At 40.4% G+C, this 20,165-nt stretch overlaps 1 protein-coding gene and 2 long non-coding RNA genes across 3 annotated transcripts in view; 2 read left to right on the forward strand and 1 right to left on the reverse strand.

Moving 5' to 3' along the window:
• The window catches only part of CAND1 (cullin associated and neddylation dissociated 1), a 28,918-nt gene extending 22,710 nt beyond the window's left edge, over positions 1-6,208 (forward strand). Inside the window, exons 10-15 of the mRNA XM_015282846.4 lie at positions 440-1,933; positions 2,683-2,778; positions 4,033-4,202; positions 4,293-4,457; positions 4,650-4,757; positions 5,653-6,208. Of these exons, the coding sequence (XP_015138332.1) occupies positions 440-1,933; positions 2,683-2,778; positions 4,033-4,202; positions 4,293-4,457; positions 4,650-4,757; positions 5,653-5,877 (2,258 nt within the window). The 3' untranslated portion in view covers positions 5,878-6,208. The remainder of the gene's footprint in view (positions 1-439; positions 1,934-2,682; positions 2,779-4,032; positions 4,203-4,292; positions 4,458-4,649; positions 4,758-5,652) is intronic.
• Positions 6,209-6,390: 182 nt separating this feature from the next.
• Positions 6,391-14,183, reverse strand: LOC121109185. The gene is made up of 3 exons (XR_005848035.2): positions 14,054-14,183; positions 13,340-13,428; positions 6,391-13,125 (listed from the first exon to the last, which is right to left on the reverse strand). It is a non-coding gene; the product is annotated as an uncharacterized LOC121109185 (long non-coding RNA).
• On the forward strand, positions 14,078-19,271 carry LOC121110228. The gene is made up of 3 exons (XR_005848036.2): positions 14,078-14,179; positions 14,502-14,561; positions 19,082-19,271. It is a non-coding gene; the product is annotated as an uncharacterized LOC121110228 (long non-coding RNA).
• Positions 19,272-20,165: the final 894 nt, after the last annotated feature.

The raw sequence follows: 20,165 nt of genomic DNA on the forward strand, positions 1-20,165 counted from the left end.
TTTAGTTACATTTCCATTAATCTTGACAACAAGGGTTGGCTGTAAGATTCAGATTCTGTTCTGTATTTTAATGAAAAGTTCATTTGCCTCTAGTTGATTATCTCAAAAAAATATTGCCTGTATTTTAGCTTTCAGTGCCTTAGATACTCAGTTTTGAAGTAAAAAAGGGAAAGTAATCTTGGAAAATGTAAAGGTACAGATTCCTTTTATTAATTAAAAAAAGGCATCAGAAACCTTAAATGGCACACGTCCTCTGTGTAGAAGTTTGAAAAGTAGTTGTTTGAATAAAATGGCAAGAAAGGGGCTTGGGAGGCATTCAGGAAGTGTTTTCCTATACTCAGCCTAGTACAGTATAGCTGCCTTCCTTCAGAAATTTGGAGTGTTCTAGCAGGGATATAAATATCCTAACCTAAAAATATATTTTTCATCTTTCTTTCAGGAATAATTTTTTCACTGAATGACAAATCAAGTTCTTCTAATCTGAAGATAGATGCTTTGTCCTGTTTGTATGTGATCCTCTGCAATCATTCTCCCCAAGTCTTTCATCCTCATGTTCAAGCACTGGTGCCTCCAGTTGTAGCTTGTGTTGGAGATCCATTTTACAAGATTACATCAGAGGCACTTTTGGTTACTCAACAACTAGTGAAAGTCATTCGTCCTTTAGACCAGCCTTCTTCCTTTGATGCTACTCCTTACATCAAAGATCTCTTTACTTGTACAATCAAGAGATTAAAGGCTGCTGACATTGATCAGGAGGTGAAAGAAAGGGCAATATCTTGCATGGGTCAAATCATTTGTAGCCTTGGTGACAGCTTGGGCACAGACCTGCCTAGTACACTTCAGATCTTCCTAGAGAGACTGAAGAATGAAATCACTCGGTTAACTACAGTGAAGGCCATGACACTGATTGCTGGTTCTCCTTTGAAGATAGATTTGAGACCAATCCTGGGGGAAGGAGTTCCTATTCTTGCTTCTTTTTTGAGAAAGAACCAACGGGCTTTGAAACTGGGCACTCTTTCTGCATTAGATATTTTAATTAAGAATTACAGTGACAGCTTGACAGCTGCCATGATTGATGCTGTTCTGGATGAGCTTCCACCTCTTATTAGTGAAAGTGATATGCACGTATCACAGATGGCCATCAGTTTTCTAACAACACTTGCTAAAGTATATCCTTCCTCCTTGTCAAAGATTAGTGGGTCCATTCTCAATGAACTTATTGGGCTGGTGAGATCGCCTCTACTTCAGGGCGGAGCACTTAGTGCCATGCTAGAATTTTTCCAAGCTTTGGTTGTGACTGGTACAAATAATCTAGGCTATATGGATTTACTGCGCATGTTGACGGGTCCAGTGTACTCCCAGAGCACAGCACTTACTCACAAGCAGTCTTATTATTCCATTGCCAAATGTGTGGCTGCCCTTACTCGAGCGTGCCCTAAGGAGGGACCAGCTGTGGTAGGTCAGTTCATTCAAGATGTCAAGAACTCAAGGTCCACGGATTCCATTCGGCTTTTGGCTTTGCTTTCACTTGGGGAAGTTGGGCATCACATTGACTTAAGTGGACAAATTGAGCTGAAGTCTGTAATATTAGAAGCATTCTCTTCTCCTAGTGAAGAAGTCAAATCAGCAGCATCTTACGCATTAGGCAGTATTAGTGTTGGCAATCTTCCTGAGTATCTGCCTTTTGTCTTACAAGAAATAACCAGCCAGCCTAAGAGGCAATACCTTCTTCTTCATTCCTTGAAAGAAATAATTAGCTCTGCATCAGTGATTGGTCTCAAACCATATGTTGAGAACATCTGGGCCTTACTCTTGAAACACTGCGAATGTGCAGAAGAGGGTACAAGGAATGTTGTTGCTGAATGCTTGGGCAAGCTTACTTTAATAGACCCAGAGACTCTGCTTCCACGACTCAAGGGATACTTGGCATCAGGTGAGTTGTATGCATAAATTGTAGAAAATGGCCTTGTATTATCTTAATAAATTGTTGTGGGGTTTTTTGGTGATTTGCTTAAGTTCTGTACTATTCCTGAAGTTTGCTTGCCCCCCAAAACCCTCTGCCAAGAACAGTATGAAGCTTAGTTCCATTTGGACAGGAGAAAGTAAGTCATGCAAAGCATGAATTACTTTTATGTTCTGCTTTCAGAGTAGGATATTTAATTTAATAATGTTACATTTAACAAAACTATAAACTTAAAGGGGAGAGCGTGGGCAGCAAAGGACAGTACTGCCTGATAGATTTGTTGCAGAGCATTAACATTTTATATATTCCCAATTCTCAAAAAAGATTTCTGAAATTTGTAAGGTTAGGAAGGATGAAACTGATTAATGAGTTATAGTCGTATCTAGAACAGTATCAGTGTGTTTTCTTCATGTCCTTCTGCTTTAAAGAGGAGAATCGTTTAAAGGCTTGCATGAGATAAATTAAGAGTGTGCAAGTAGGCTCATTACTTCAGTTTTCTGGAGCAGAAAAGATTTATTACAAATGCTGTGTCTCAGCATTTAAAATGTAACACCAGTACATCTGTGGAGGCAACATTGCATTACTAGTAATAAGTAGCATTTATTCTTCAGCTTTTGTAAGACTATTAGAAGTTTATAAAGAATGGGTTTAAGTGTGATTTAAATTCTGTAGTTGTAGTATTTTAACTGCTACGTACTCATGATTTTATTTCATGTTAGGATCCTCATATGCTCGAAGTTCTGTGGTGACTGCTGTTAAGTTCACTATTTCTGATCATCCACAACCCATAGACCCACTCTTGAAGAACTGCATAGGTACGTTATTTATTTCTAGTGACAAATTCTAAGTTTCGAAGTGATGGAATTGCATTTAAGATGTATTCTGTGTGTCTTCAGAGAAAGATTATTTTGTAGATGGAACCAGAAATAGCTGCTTATGTTAACTGTTGAAACTGTTTTAAATGGTTTCCTTAGGAGCCAATTACTTCTGTTAACTGTAGCTTATTTGAATTCAGAATGGCACAAGATAGGTGATAAAAGTAGCATATATTGAAGCTGCAATGGACGAAGAATGCAAGGAGCAAGAACTTTTAGAAAGATGGTACCTAAGAGATGATTTCTTCTTCCAGGATCTTTCTAAATTATGTCAGTTTGATTAGTAAGGTTCTTTCTTTACCTGGAAAGGTGGTCTTGGAAATATTTGGTCTTAAAATACGTATACATGTGTGTTAATTCTGAGTATTATCAGATGGTGGATTGTAAATCTAGGCCCTTGTGATTCTGTAATGCTTTCTGATCTGAAAGTTATTGGAAGCTATTCTTTGTGCATAAGGTAATCAGAGGTTTCAGTATGATAGAACTTTGCAATTCTGTGGCTTTCTGAGCTTTTCTCATTTGTATGACATTGTTGTAGATTTCTTTAATATGCTGTGGTGACTGTTAGCTTTATAGTTGATTGATTACCCTAAAATCTTTAGAAAGAAGTGTATATCACTAAATCTAGTAAGGAATAAAAAGATTCATCTTCTGAAACAGTTTTGTGGGGAGCAAGTTGTTTGTTTATGGTAAGAAAATGTCAGCTCTTACCATATTTTCATTCCTAATCTTGAATATTTTTTAATAATACATTAATGACTTGACTGATTATGCATGTTGGCTTCTCCTCCTCCTATCTTCCTCCCACTAACCTTGCTTTACCCCTTTGATTTCTAGAAATACTTATTAAGTATTGAATACAGTAAATGAGCTATTGGTATCTACTACTTCAAGAATCTCTGATTTTAGTCTTGTTACCTTTTTTTTTTTTTGGGGGGGGGTGTAGAAACTGCTTTGTTTACACCCTGTTTTTCTCCTCTTTAAAGGTTCAGCACTCTTGGAAGTTGCTGAATACTGTGGGGGTGGGAATACTTCTTCTTGCAGGCATTTGTTTTACCAAAGCAATGCCACAGAGCTCTAGAAGCTAATGTGAAAATGTATGGAGACAGGCCTTGTTACGTTATACATCCTGAGTAGGCTTATCTTCTGGTACCTTAGGAATTTTCTTTGATTTATTTCTGTATGCAATTGCAGGTGACTTTTTGAAAACATTGGAAGACCCGGATCTCAATGTCAGGAGAGTAGCCCTAGTGACATTTAACTCCGCTGCTCACAATAAACCATCATTAATAAGGGACCTCTTAGATACTGTGCTTCCTCATCTTTACAATGAAACAAAAGTCAGAAAGGAATTAATCAGAGAGGTATGTTAACTGAGAAAAACGTGACTAGATTAACATAAGTAGACTGTCTAAATATATTACTTTTTAACTTTGTTTTTTATTTGCTGACAGGTGGAAATGGGACCATTTAAGCACACAGTTGATGATGGGTTGGACATTAGGAAAGCTGCTTTTGAGTGCATGTATACTCTTTTGGATAGCTGTTTGGATAGACTAGATATATTTGAATTCCTAAACCACGTTGAAGATGGCTTGAAGGATCACTATGACATTAAGGTTAGCTGTCATTTTGCTATGTAGGCAAACAGTAAATAGTGAGTAGACTGAAATGGTAAGAATGCTACTTCGCGTGTTTAAATATTTCATTATTTAAAATATCATTAAAGCATTGCTGTTAACGGTTGCACGGTGTTCTAGGAAATAACTCTGTGTTGTGCATGACTGATTTTTGGTTTTCTCTCCAACTAGATGCTAACCTTTTTAATGTTGGTGAGACTGTCTACCCTTTGTCCAAGTGCAGTGCTGCAGAGATTGGATAGGCTTGTTGAACCTTTGCGCGCTACATGTACAACTAAGGTATTATTTTAAATTGAAACTTCTGTTTGTTAATTAACTTGTGTTGCCTTACAGAATCATAAATGAATTTGTGTATGAAGAACGCTTCTTGTAATCTAGGTGTACTGCTGCAGCATTTCCTGAATTACAGTTTGTAAATTGCAGTCGGCAGAATGATACAAATACGTGGGACCTTAAGCATGTATTACTTCTCCTTAAACTACAAATTGAGGAGTAAAATGGTCAGCTCATTTTTAAAAATCCTGTTTCTTTTGTTTCTCAAAAATCTAGCTGCTACTTCAGCAACTTGTAAGTGTCTTCTTATAATCAATGAAAGTAGAATACTTCTGATGGTTAAGTTGTTGCAGACAAAATTAGAGTGATGAAGGACGGAGGTAGCATAAAGTGGTGCTGGTTTTTTGGTTTGTTTTGTTGTGTTGTTTGTTTTTCCTTCATCATTTATATAATGAGATTTTTGGGTTTTGGCACAGTTGGTCTCCTTCTACTCCCACTCCTCTTGATCCAGCTATGTGCTCTGATACTGATTTAATGCCTGATTTATCTTTCTTTTCCCATTACTGTAATCTGCTATATTTGTCAAGAATTTTTACCATTTTTAATAATAATATATCACTGAAATCAAGCAGAAGACTAATCAATTATTTTAATAAGAGCAGATTTTTTTGTTTAATTTTTGTTCTCTGAAGTCTGGAAGTATTTGTGCTAATACCATTTCAGCTGCTAGCATTTTTATTTGGAATTGACTTGGTAACTCACAGCATTTTTCTGCTTACCATACCGCGTTCAAGTTTGGTCTGGCAAAAGGAAATAGGTCTTCATAAGATATGTTTGGGTTAAGGTGAGTGTAGAGGGAGAGTTGAGCTATGCTTTCAAACATTTTCACTTTTTTCCCTAGGTAAAGGCAAATTCAGTGAAACAGGAGTTTGAAAAGCAAGATGAACTGAAACGATCTGCGATGAGGGCAGTAGCAGCACTTCTAACCATTCCAGAAGCAGAGAAGAGTCCATTAATGAGTGAATTCCAGTCACAGATAAGCTCTAACACTGAGCTGGCAACCATCTTTGAAAGTATCCAAAAAGATTCATCATCCACTAACTTGGAATCTATGGACACTAGTTAAATGTTTGCCCAAAATGGGGACCATTATGTTGAACCATAAGATGCACTGAATTGACAGGTTATGAGTAAGAAACAGAAAAAAATATCTAATCTACACATTGTTCCACTTTATCTACCTTTATGGAGACAGTTGGCTTTTCCCATTGTTGCTTTTCTAGCATCTATTCCAGAAATGTATTTCCATAATCCAGAGTTTGTTAACCACTCTTGTTTTAGTGGATTTGGCCACATTCGGGAATTAAGAAGTTGACGCATGGTGTATGGAAGTAGGTTCCAACATCCATTTTCCCTGTAACATTTAGGATTAAAATGTTAAAATTTTGTGACCATGATTTTTTTTTTCTTTTGTTTACTCTTTCTATTTGTAGACGACAACAAAGAGGTGTGGGGGAGGTGGGAATCGAGCATCCAGGTGCACCATGTTTTTGTATAACTTTTTATTCTTTTTGTTTCAGCTTCATAAATTGTTTTGGCTGGCAGATAAATCCTGTGTAAGATTTATTATATTAAAGAGGGGGTTTTGGCACAGTTCAAAAAGAAGCAGACATAAATGTCATTTTTTAAGGTGTGGGGATTAGAAAACAATTATCCCTGTTGTGCACACTAATTTTGCATGAGCAAGTTTACAAATATATATTGTCTGTAAAACAGCATGTGCAGTTTATTCGTTATACAAGTTAAAATAAGTGCTACTGTATCAGTGCAGTTTTCAGGTATCTTAACATACAGAACATTCACATAGGAAGGGATGAATTGGAGGTTAGTTGTCTTAACCTGGCTTTTAAAAATGCCAATAGTATGACCCTGCAGATGTACTCACAGCAAATACGACCGCTTCTGCAGTTTTCATGGCTTTTCAAACTCATAGGCTGAATTCCCTGGAAATTAGGTGGACAAACAGAAGATCGGAGGGAAATAGGATGAGCTGGAGGTAAAATGAGCAGAGAAGATCACTTAGCTGCTCAATGGCTGCTGAACTCTGGACGCAACTCTGCTTTTCTTAACAAGTATGAAAGGAGGTCTCTTCAAATGCCTTCTACCTCCTATTCTTTATGCAATGGCTTTTATTAGGGCACTAATGTATGGTATTATCTCGGCAAGCATTGCCAGCACATCATTCTGTACCCATCAGAATGTTTTCTGGCACATGGAACCACCAGTAGATCACAGTGCTCTTACTGTTGTATGGTATTTTGGTGAGACAGGAAATGGAGTGGTTGTAAGACTGGAGAGAGAGAGACAAATGTTAAGAAACAAGCTGAAAGGGAAAAATCCTGCACTCACTATGTTTAGATATTCTATAAAGGGACCAGAAGATGGTAGCTGGCAGTACTTTAATAAGCTGGATTTTGGAGTTTAATAGCAAATGTTGGAGAGCCACTGCCTCAGTTTGAGTCTTGTCATTGTTTAGTTAATACAGTTGGTCAGTTGTCTCTATTAGTTAGGTCTGAGTTTGATTTTCCTCTAGTTAACTAATAGCTGCAATTTTTGGAAACCTGTTACTTGATTATGTAGCAGAAGCTGCTACAGGACTAAACAAGTATATGACTTCAGAGAGAGTTTCCTGTGAGCACTGGGGTTCAGGAGCGAGTTCTTCACATACTTACAGCTTGAGGAAAGCAGAAGAGATATTGGTGCATTTTACTTTAGTTGTAAGACACGAATGAAGAAATCTATGAACTCATTCAATAATAACAATTCTAATGCTGTAGAAATTTTGAAATTGTAGCTTTCTCTGTCTCTGAAGTCTTCGTACTTAATGTATCAATTGTCTTCTAGAAGTAGAAATAAATGAGATTAAATGTACCAGCATATCTAAATGTCATGAAAAAGTATGGGATGACCCTAGAGAGAAACCATATGGTAGAAATGCACTGTGAATTAGGTGCATTCTCCCCTGCTGTATAAATCATCTACTTCAATTACAGCAATATACAGGCCTACTGGTTAAGAATCTGTTGTGCTAATTAGTTGTCAAATTAATCTTATTTCCTTTGTGTTAAGTTTTCAGAGTATTAAGCTTTTTTTTTTTTTAGACCGACAATTAAGTATGAGAATGATACGATAGACGTGAAATGTGAGGCTAAATTATGTGAAAGGATTAGAGGACTGGTAAGTAAATAGGGTACTTACACTCACAGCTGAGTGATGTATGTTTTTATGACTACCACAATGCCTATGTTGTGGATTCAAATAATCTTCACTTAAGGACAGAAGGAAAGGTTGAGATGTATGGCACAGTAAATGCATTCTTGCAGGAGAGTACTTTTTATTTTGACCACTGACAAAACAGGTGGGTACATAAGAATTTAAAACTTAATTTACAAAAGAATGAAGAAGATGTCTGAGTTTTCTGTAAATTATAGAAGTTCCAAGATAGGATTCTCACTGGGTAGCTGTTGGATATTTTAGCAAGGCAGGAAGACAGACTTAAGATGTAACTGTACCATAATTCTGATATTACGTGTTAGTTTTATAGGATCTAACTAAGTTACATGTTCAGATTGCATTGCCTTTAACTGGATTGCTTGATCTAAGTGCTTGTTCTTGGGAGAGGAGATATTTTTTTATTATTATCATTTGTTTTATTCCCCTACTGTATGTCAAGTACGTTTACTTAACTAAACCTGATGTATTTATGCTTTTAGCGCAGTTAGGTTCAGGCAGTTCTGTTAAGGATGATGTCAGAAATACCTCTAGCTGTTTTTTGAACAATAAATGTCTGAAGCTGAAGTACAAAACTGGAATTCTGAAAGGCGGCTCTTAAAGATTCCTGGTGTGGTTACCATTTCCTCTAGTATTTTTCTTGGTTTTGCATAGAAGCAATTGAGAAAATTGAATAAGCTCGCACCTAATGCAGAAATGGTTGGCCATGGTTGCCATTAACAGTTTTTGTATCTCAAAAGTAATGAAGGTTTTACTAGAAGAGGTTGTTCAGTGTGCTCACATTTTTCTGTGAAGGATCTCGCCATCCTTGCGAAGGACATGTTTTCTTTAAAATAAAAATAAATCATTTTTAGAATTATATTATACAAGATACAAAGAAATACATATTTCTGTATATAATTTAGATATATATTTTGCTGCATTTAAAGTTGATCATTTTCCTTCAGTGTTACCTCTAATATAGCAGTTGCCAGAGCTGAATTGCATTCAGATTGTATTTATGTCAACTAAACGAAGCAAGTTCTTATAAAACTCCTGTTTGCATGAGGTCCATTCGTATGCAGGTAAGCAGCACCGCTTCTCTCTGATGAAGGATTATTTTAACACAACTCAAATGAGAGACGTGAGTTCAAAGTTGATATGTGTGATTATTGTATTTGGTGTAATATAACTCAATAGTAACACCAGGAACGTGTTCACCCTGCTCTGGTGCACTGATTGGTAGCGGTGATTTTAGCAGCTATGCGCATATGTGCTGGTATATCGCCTTCCTTTCTTCCCCTTGGAAGACTCAGAAACCATTGTAGGATGTCACTTGAGAAACGCTTTGGTTCTGTTGTTGTTTATAGTGATGATTCGGACTGACAAATTCACCTCTCTGACAAATACCGAACATTTAAGTCTGCATCCTCTGGGTTTTATCTCCCATTTGACACAAGCTTCAGATAAAAAGTATTTGTTATCATTTCTAAATTAAAACTACCAGTTGCTTCATTACTTCCTTTTTGTCCTTACTCTTTGATATGAGACGGATAGCTTTGCTTCTTGTGCTATTGAGCACAAACAGGCAGGGTTTGTGACTGCAAGCATTCCCCCAGTGCTCTTCAGTATAGACTTAGAGCCAAAATATTCTTTTACATCGAAACTGTACTTTTTCATCAGTATCATTTTTTTCATTTTTCATTGTTTGGGGAATTTAGGGAGGAAATCAGATTTCTTGACCACAGTGAAGTGAGTTCATCTTACATAGTGTTGAAGCAGCGTTTTTCTGCAGGTGGTGATGTGAGCATTGGGGCAGTTTTGTCTCTGTAGGGTGGTAGGCTTCTTCAAAAGATCATCCATCCCCCAGAACAAACAGAAGGGTTCCTGTAGTCTGTGTTGTGTTTCAGAACCTCGCTCTGAAGTGGAGAAGAAAGAAGACTGTTTCTCTGAGAACCACGTGGACACTGATTGGAGGACAGATGTCAGCTGAAGTAATAGCACTGAGAAAAAAAAAAAAAAGTCTGAACATGCTGATATTTTTATTTAACAAAAAAGACAATGCTTTCTTTTGTGTTCTGCCTTTCAGCTTATTTAGAAAGATTAGGAAATACAGAAGACATAAGAATTAGCAAGTTGTGAACTTCTGTGATCCTGGAACTTCAGGGCTCAGTTGCTGTTCACTGCTACTTCCATTGAAACTAAAAATCCATCCAGCCTTCCAGAGGTGTTTTGGCAAAAGTACATAACAACTCAAAAGAAAAGCCTTTTCAGAGGGTTTTAAGTTCTTTAGCTGTATTTTCAATACTTTATTTACTTCATGCTGAAGAAATTATTTCCCTTAACAACGTGGATTTCTCCCGCCTGACAATTTGGAGGCAGTTCAGCACTGCTGAGGCATTCTTTAGGTTATAAGCTGTGTCACATAGTTCAGTGCTGTGAAAGTAGAACAAGCTCCCTCTGCTTCCCCTCCTCGGGAGCTGCAGAGAGCCTCCTATTAAGTTGGATATCAAGGGGAGGTTCTTTACTATGAGAGGTGAGGTGCTGGCACAGACTGCCTAGAGAGGTTGTGGATGCTCCGTCCCTGGAGGTGTTCAAGGCCAGGTTGGATGGGGTCCTGGGCAGCCTAGTCTAGTATTAAATGTGGAGGTTGGTGGCCCTGCCTGTGGCGGAGGGGTTGGAGATCCATGATCCTTGAGGTCCCTTCCAACCCAAGCCATTCTATGAGGATGCCTCAGCCTCTTCTCCAGCCCAGTGCCCTCAGGCTCTCCTCACAGGGCATGCCAAGTAAAGCCCAGGGAAAGTGTCAGACTGCTGCTTTCCCACTGGGCACCAACTTTAGAACCTGAGAGTAATTCAATTCTATTAAAATGATAGGATATTTTTGTCTCCCGTGTGTCTGATGTGAAAGATGGCAAATTTGTTTGATGTGGAAGATCACACACTGTTGTTTTGTGATATTTTTTTCAGTATTTACCTGAGTTGCAGATCAGGTTTCTAAGAACTTGACAGCTTCTCAGATCTGCTCCTCTCCTTCACTCTCAGCTTTTTAGAATAAGAGGAATACCACAATTCTGTGATTTTTGTAGTGCTGTTGTCTTTTGATTTCTTCAGGACTGTCATTTTTTGTTGTTGTGCTTTCCAGGAATAACAGGTAACGGAGATGTGGTTGAATGACTTTCAGCCTTGTGCGGTCATTGAACCATAGAGGTGCATAAGACAAATGAGGGGATGTTATTTCTACACATAGAAAATAATTCTTAAAGAATGATTTGATTCAGGTATTCAGGTTTTAATGTTGGGATATAATCAAGGGCTTTTTAAGGACAAAAATTATCTGAAATTGTAAAAATTCTAGTTCTCCATGGATGATTTCTTTCAGATCTGTTTGGTGGCTGAAAATGGCTGACCCATGAAGATAAAAGGAGGATGAGGGCAGACTGTCACATGCAACACGTCAGTCTGTGTTGTATTGCTGCGTAGCACATGGTTAATATTTATTGGTTTGCTTTTTCTTAACACTGGTATCATTAGGGATTATGTTGCTCTGAGATTTTTTTGTATTTCAGCTATCAAAAGCAGTTCCACTGTATACAAGTTGTCTTTGGTTAAGGGAGAATGGGTTCAAGTGGTGGTTTGGAAAGTGTGCAGCAGCAGTTGGGCAACTGACAAGGTTTATTTTTTCCTATGTATTTCTTAATGTCTGGAAGAACAGGAGAGAAGAGGTCCAGTGACAGATTTGTGCACTTTTGTAGGAGTTCAAGAAGAACACTGTAGATTATAACGGATTTTGTTTGACCAAAGTAATTTCCCTGTTTTGGGGTGCACATCTGGGGAAAAAATTCAGACCTTGTAAAATCCTGTATGTCTGTGAGATCAGACCTTGCAGCTGAGAGAAGAAGTAAACATCTCAAAACCTGCAGGAATTACTCAAGAGAATCCAACTTCTTGTCATGGGCCAATTGGACACAACTCCGGTTTTAGCAGCAGATTGGGGCTCATTAATACCTGGTGGTAAATCAGAGGGTTAACCTGTCAGCCCTTGCGTTGTTCTTAAAGAATCACACACTGAAATACAAATGCTGTTTGTATGCCTACCAACATCGTATAAAGAGGGTACGTGTGCACTGCAGAAAGAAGTTGAGTGCTGTTTCTCTATGTGCCCGTTAAATGTGCAGAGTGAGGGCCTACAGTGTATGGATGCTGGGTAACACACCATTGAAAGATGGGAACAATAGAGTGCATAAAATAATCTCATCATGCCTTTTTGATCACTCAATACATTCTGCAAACAGGTATGTAGGTGTCAGGGAGCTTTGTTTCTTGAGATAGCGGACTTGTGCTAATCCGCAGGCCTATGCGGTAGCCTTTACTTTGGGTATGTCTTTTTTAATTGTGCTTTTAGTTAAGTACACAATTACATTTTTAAGGGGAGGTTAATTCTAAAAATCTGCTTACTTCACTGATCACCTTTTGGAAATCTCACCCTGACTTAATAATATTTTAATCATTCCAATAAGTGAAATTCATTTTTAGCAGAGGATATTTGCTGCTGTGTAATGCACCTGGGACCTCACTGTGATTCCAATGTATAAACTAAACCATTCTGCAGAAATTGAGTCATGTTCCTCCTACTTCCTGCTTTCAGAAGTGGTAACAGCAAGTGGGATGGTGTTTACGCTCTGTCCATCTCCTTTATTTGATAATTGAATGCTTTAAAAAACAGTTCCTTCACTGACTTTAGCATCCTATTTAAATGCTGGAGACAACTTCTCTCTTAGAAAGTGACCTGCTGCTGTTGTGGACTACAGCTAATATTGGAACGCATCAAGGAGTAAAGTGGTTAGTGCTTTGAAAAGGCAAAGAATGTAGTTGGAGATTTAAGTATTTATTTTACAAAGTTGGTCTTAAATGTCACAACACTGTGTGCTGCTGCACTATTTGTTTACCAGAGAAATGTTCAAACACACGTACTTCAGGCTTGTACACCACCATTGACATCTTCTACTGCAAATGTTTGTTTGTTTTATGTCACTGCAAACCCAGTCTTGCTTGCCTCGATTAAATCTTGCGTACTCTTCTGTAGTTTCATCCAGAGTTCAGCCTATAGCAATGAAAACAGAATTAATTTCTGGCAAAGCGAATGTTACAGCAACAGAGAAGCCCTAGGAAATGTCTGAGGACTGCACGCAGAATAATGTTTGACTAAAAAGATGTCAGAGCTAACGTGCCCCGTTTTGAGGCCGGTTATTTCTTTGACGAAGCAGTGGAAATGGGGTTATTAAAAGCACAGTACTTGAGAAGAGCGTCAGGAGCACCTTTGATGAATCCTTTCTTACAGCTGGTTGATGGCGTGGCTGAAGAACAGCCTGCTTGGTGAAGTCTGTCTTCATTGCTCATCAGTGCCCTTTGTTAAAGGAAAATACAGACGTTTCCGCCAGGCTCCGTTAGTAAATACGCTATTGTATATTGGTAAATACAGCACAGTGCTGAAGGTTATTTTTCTGCTCAAAAGCAAGATGCTGCACTGTGTACACAGTATTAGCCTCCTATTACTCATTTGACAGTTTTAGGGATAACATTTCCGTGTCTACAGAAACTGCCATTTCTCCTGAGGGAGACCTGAGGCCCTGGGATCATTATATTACATTGATTAGATCATAAAAACAACGGTGGTTTCACCTCTTTTTAAGGAACAGCCTCAAATATCATGCCCGGAAACATTTTACTGAAAGAAATGTTTTTAGATAGCTGAAGTATTTAACCCTGTAGCTGTATAGAGAAATATAGCTGTCGGATGGATAGATCTGACAACTCTAGAAATGCGTGTGGTGATGTGTGGTACTACTGGGTACAGTCCCGCTCAGCGGGGTAGGTCACAAACAGTGTTAATACACCTACAACAATGAGTGCGACCTCCCGTAATAAAAATATATGCCTCATGGCACCGAAGGACACTTTCAGGATGCACTGAGAATATAGCCGAGTAGCTAGGAGTGCTGCTGTGATACACAGCTGTAGGGCTAAACTACCTGCTTGCCGATAAATCTGGTTTTTGAGGCAACCGTTCCAGGAGATGGCGCCGCAGCCTCGTTAACGAGTGCCCGGCAGACGGAAGGGAAAACCTGCAGGGTCCTTCGCGAAGTGACAAACTGCAGGTGTTTGAAACGGGTCTTGGAATCTTATTTTCTTGACAGGATGTGGGCGGCTTCTGTTATGGTTGGCTCGCTTTGAAGGCCCCTTGAAATCTGTTACAAGCCACTCCTGAGCTTTGCCTCTGTGCAGCGAAGCACGTCGAGGCCTGTGCCCAGCAGTACCTACGCCCTGTGGTGAGCCCTGTCCTGCCCTGAGCTGTGGGTGGCGGCATGGCGGCAAGGCCTGGCAGGAGCCACCAGAAGCGTTATGTGCCTCATCAAGCTGAGTCCATGATGTGCTTCCATCATCTCCCTTGCTAATGCTTTCCCTTCTCCCACCTTTCAGTAGGCAGCTGCAGTGGGAGCAGTGGCCCTGAGATGAGAGGCCTGGCACAGCTGGCAGCAGGTCAGTGAGCACAGTGCTATGCCACGAGAGTTTGTCTTCTTCAGAATAGGTATGGATTTAAAACATGACCATAAAATAAACAAGAGCCTTGACAAATCCCCAACCTCAATATCCTGTTAGGCCATGCAATGAGGATTCTACTGCAGAAAGACTTGACCTGAAGGAGGAAAACAGTACTGCTATTCAACAAAAGACATGCAATCCTTAAGAACCACAACCTGCAGCATGATTATAAGAACAACTGGGACAGATATTCCCTGGCAGTTGTCACTGAAAATGTGTGTGTGAACTAATAGCAGCTTCAGGAGCTCACAAGGCTGTTGAGGGGTTGTTCTGGCAGGGCTGGGGACGGTCTGGAAGTACTGAAGTAAATGCTACTGCTCTGCCAGGTGCTGCTATTTGGGTAGCATTCAAGAAGAGCAGAAGGAAATAATGGCTTTTTTTTGGGGGGGAGGAAAGGGGGTTAGGGAGGGTGTGATAAATTGTTACTACCCAGAGAGGTTGTGGATGCCCCCTCCCTGCAGGTGCTCAAGGCCAGGTTGGATGGAGCCCTGGGCAGCCTGGTCTAGTATCAAATGTGAAGGTTGGTGGCCCTGCCCCCTGCCTGCAGTGGGGGGTTGGAGCTTGATGATCCTTGAGGTCCCTTCCAACCTAAGCCATTCTATGATGTGTGGATTTTTACTTAAATATTAAAATCTGACCCTTCTAGAGGAAGCAGAATGCTGTACGTGGAGTAGAAAATCAAATCTGAATATGTGGTGTTTGAATGATCTGTCTACCTGTACCGCATTAGCTGAGCGGTGATGCCTAGAGCTGGAGGCTTGCTTTCCACTGCAGGCAACTGGAGGGGTGGGAACTATCACATGCCACAGCTCTGCCTTGGAGACTGCTGTTCTTCCCAGAGACTGCTGTGTGAAGTGGCATCATTCAGATGCCTGATGGAAGCTTTGTTTATTTCTTGATGATGCTCTTGGCACCAGGACTCAGACCAGCAATGGATCGAAAGGGTTCCCATACTCTCCTGACGACCTTGATTATCTTGCTGAGCATGGTTTGCCTGAGAATCCTACAGCATATAGCATGCTGTATCAAAGTTTTAAAGGAAAGTTGTCTTAGAGTCTTTTTAATAAAAAAAGTGGAGCTGGTTAATAGTACCCAGACATGGGAAAGCTGAAGATGAGGCCCAGCTACCTGGCTGGTGCTGCAGCCATGCTGCTCAGTAGGCTTTGCCTCCTCCTGCACAGTCCCATCCTTAGCTTTCCAACGGCTTGAGGAGTTCGTTCCTTCTCAGATGAGATCTCTGTTTAGAAGTGAGACTCATCCCAGAGGGGTAGGTTTGAGGAATTGAAGTAGTTTCTGATTTTCTAGCTCTCCCAGCTCTAGCTCTCTTTTCTATTTTAGACAGTTTCCTTAAGCTCAGCAGAAATATGCTTCTAAATGGCTGCATCCACAATGATCAGAGCAGCTTTTATGCCTACTGCCATCCTGTGGGGCTTCTTTGGAGACTTCTCAGCACTGTTTGTACACGATCTGCTTTGCTCTTCACCTGCAGAGGAGTCTCCTTAGTCTGTGCTATTGTCATTATAGCCTGTGCTATGTTGTCATTTTTACTCTGGTTCAGACTCTGAGTCCAGAGCTGTTGCTATCCCCTCATACTCATTTATAGCACCCCCTGACAATATTGCTTCTACAGCAAAGGTATGTGGATCCAGGCTCTTGTGGCAGACATTCTGTTTTCTTGCCTGGTAGGATGTGTCTTTGATCCCCACTTTGTTTTACTGCAGTTCACCTAAGTCAGGAGATTCATTTACTGGCCACGAACAATGCAGGAAACTTCTCTGGAAACATCAGACAGCTTGAGGAGTTTGACTTTTGCACACCTCTGGATGTTCACTAAGTTTGTTTTTCCCTCAGAGCTTAGCGTGTGCTATCTTGTATTTAAGGTTTCATACAAAACATACTGTCTTTTCAAAGTAGATATGTTTTGAGCAACCAGAACATGTTGAGCCAGGGTTCAGGCTGTGTTGTCAGCTCCACTTGGTCAGTCAGCTACAGATTAAATCACCAGAAGTTCAGTACACAGTAGGCAGAACGCGTGGGGTGGTTGCATTGCTCTCACTGCAGCTGATCACCCCCTCCCTCCCATTATGGGTGGGATGTTGCAAGGCTGCACATAAGAAAGATGTTTCTTATGATAAGGGTGGTGAGGCACTGGAGCAGGTTGCCCAGAGAGGTGGTGGATGCCCCATTCCTGGAGATATTCAAGGCTGGGGGGGCTCTGAGCAACCTGATTGAGCTACAGGTATCCCTGTTCATTGTGGGGGGTTGGACTAGGTGACCCTAAGGGTCCCTTCCAACTCAAATGATTCTAATCTTGGGTTGTCCACCCACGTGGATGTTCTAGCGCTCAGTTTGCTTAAACTGCTATTAGAAGTTGGTATTTTTGCCATAATCAGATTTCAGTTACGAGTTCTGCCTTGCAGAACCAAGCTGCGTTTACAACACTGGAATTAAAACGAATTTAATGTGATGGTGACAATTGTTCGTACCAAAGTATGGAGCACTTCCATAGTGCTGAGTAAAATGCCAGCCAAAATTTTGTGAAACGTTACTGGTTAGCAGCGATAAGTCAATTTGACAACAATCCCTTTTCCTCATTCATAATGACTGTATATTGTCCCACTGTCGGAGGATGGCAGAGGCAACAGGTGCCGCACACACCTGAGTGGGAAAGGACCAGTTGGAACATCTTGAATTTCAGAAAGAGAAAAGACACTTGTTCTTACATCTGCGCTGGCTAATTAATCTGTACTTACCACAGAGTGGTTCTGAGTTTGTTAGCATGTGGGTGATGCTTCTACAAGAAGCAAAGTATATGGAGCCACAGGGGATGTCATAAAAATGCCTCGCTTGAGGACTCTTGACTAGCAGAAGCTGCAATTTTAGCTGTACAAACAGGCACTGAGGAGCTCTTCTGGGCTTTGAGTGTATCCTCTTATTGTAGAGGTGGATGTCCTGTGTGATATGGCAAATACTAGAGTACTCATAAACTGTTCATTTAAAAATAGTCTAGCTGGCAACACAAAGAGAAACCTCTCATAAATTCATGTAATGATAAAAGTAAATGGGAATTAAATCTATTTGAAGTTGTAGTTCTTTTCTAATAACTCCCATTCATTTTGAAACAGTGCCTACTGGTAACCAGTGGCAACAACTGAATGCAATTCAGCTAGGAACTGAATGGAGCAAACATAACTGCTGGTCTGATGACATGTTTACAGGCTCTCTACTCCTGTAACTTGGGAACACTGGAATTGCTATAATGGATGAGAAAGACGGGCTATTTTGTGGTTATGCTCTCTGAGGCAGCCTGCATCACAGCCTTTAGAAAGAAGTCTGCTTCTGTACCGGCAAAGAGGTTATGTTGCATCACCGTGCCCCAAATGAGCCTTTATTTGTGGTTTTTAAAGCTTTACTGCCTGAATTGTGGTTTCCTGGTTGTAAGCGAGGATTCGGCTTCAACTTTCAGGGTCTGTTCTTTGCTAATACATCTTCTAGGGAGCAACTGAGTCACTCTCGTTTCTCCTACATGTAACTCTGTTGGTTTCTCGAGGTAGGGAAAAATGCAAAATTTAAGTTCTTTTATTTCAGTTTATATTGACAGCTATTAATCAGTACACCAATTTCAGTTTAACTTTGGTGTGTCTTTAAATAAATTATGTCTTAGGGTGGCCACATAGGCCATTAATACACACAGTGTGTTTTAATGTGTGGCAAATGGCCCCTGCTGCTCCGTGACTGTCAGGTTGGTCATTTCTGCAGATCTTATTATGTCACACTTCATAAATCATTTGCCTTCACCTCATAACAGTTAAAGGAATTGTACCAGCTAGAGAAAAAAGCTATGGTTCCCCTTGCTGTGTCTGCAGAGGTTATCTGGCTCAGCTCTTACAGCCTCTGCCACTCTATCAGCTGTGCAGCAACCAGCTTGACAGTAAAGATTATCTTTTAAGAGGGAATCTGAAGCATCTTGAATTAGGGAATGAGTTACTGTCAGAAGAAAGGAAGCTCTAGGAGAAACACTGAGGCTGTGCGAGGCTGCTGTGGAGCCACAGCTAACTGCTTTTGGGGCCTCAATAAATTCACATGCATGGCTGTGGGGAACTCTGAGACGAGGTGTTCCCTGACATGTCCAGGTTAAAAGCCAGCCACGAAAAGTCATAAAGGTAGCTAACCTGCACCAGTGGTATAAAATCCTTTGGAAGTGGGACATCAAGGGTAATTCCTTGCAGAGCTGCTGGTATGGACCACGCAAACGGAGATCAGACACAATGGAGCATCAAGTCTTTAGACACATCCCCAAATCTGCTCTGACGTGCATTTTTGGGTGTCGGTGTAATCACTAGTGTTAATGAAGGCTGTGTGTGTGTACTGCAAACAGAAGTGTTGATTATTAAGATGAAAAGCTCACTTTTTTTTTCTTTTTTTCCTCTTTTGCCTTTTTCTCCCTCTGATGCTAGTTTCCTGATGCAAAACAAGGCTTGTAGAAAGAATCCCTCTGCCTGGTGCAGGACCAGCTGGAGAAAGTTGCCCTCAGCTGCATCCAGTTGAGTTTATAGAATTAAGCCGTAATGGTGGGGACCACACAACCACTCTGGGCAACCTCTCCCAGTGCTTGACCACACTCACCATAAAATAAGTAAATAAATATAAAAAAAAAATTATTTCCATGTGTACCAATTGCCCCTTGTCCTGCCACTGGGCACCACCCAGAAGAGGCTGGCTCTGTCTTTTTTGCTCCCCTAGCAAGTGTCTATACACATAGATGAGATCCACCCCAAGATCTCTTGCTTCTGGGCTAAACTGACCCAGTTCTCTCAGCTTCACCTGCTACGTGTCCAAACCCATAATTGTCTTTGTGGTGCTTTGGGCTATCTCCACTATGTCCATATTTCTCATGTACTGGGGAGCCTGAGACTTGAACCAGCACTCCAGGTTCATCTCAGCAGTGTTGAGAAGACAGGAAGGATTATGTCCTTTGATCTGCAAGCAGTGCTCTCTGTAACAGAGCCCAAGAGAGGTTGGCCATCTGTGGCACAAGGCCCACTGCTTACTCATGGCCAATTTGATGCCCAGCAGGAACACCACATCCTTTCTTGATATGCTTTGCTTTACGTGTCTGGAAGTGAAAACTGACTGTCCTGTCCAGAGTTAAATTCACATGCAAGTAATGGCAAAACTGAAAGAATCATTTTCCACACCAACATCAGACAGCTCTTCATTCCTTAATGTAATGGAAATATTGATTAGCAGAGCTACTACTGCAATTTCCTTGCTCGGTTTCTCCCTGCAATATGGCAAAATCACTTCAGAATACTACTGTTTAAAATTCAGACAGCTGGCTGATAGGAATTTATCAAACTGCACATTTAAGTGAATTATGAATGCGGGGCCAAGCCTCTCATTCAGGAGTCACTCATAAGAGATATTGCCATACCTGCTAAGTCAGGAACCTGCTGCTTATTTAATGTCAACACTTAAAGACAAAGAAATGATGGATTTTAGTGCTTCGTGGACAAAAACTTTTGGTGATAAAATATTGTT

Source organism: Gallus gallus, chromosome 1, assembly GCF_016699485.2.
Source record: "Gallus gallus isolate bGalGal1 chromosome 1, bGalGal1.mat.broiler.GRCg7b, whole genome shotgun sequence".
Classification (NCBI taxonomy): Eukaryota; Metazoa; Chordata; class Aves; order Galliformes; family Phasianidae; genus Gallus; species Gallus gallus.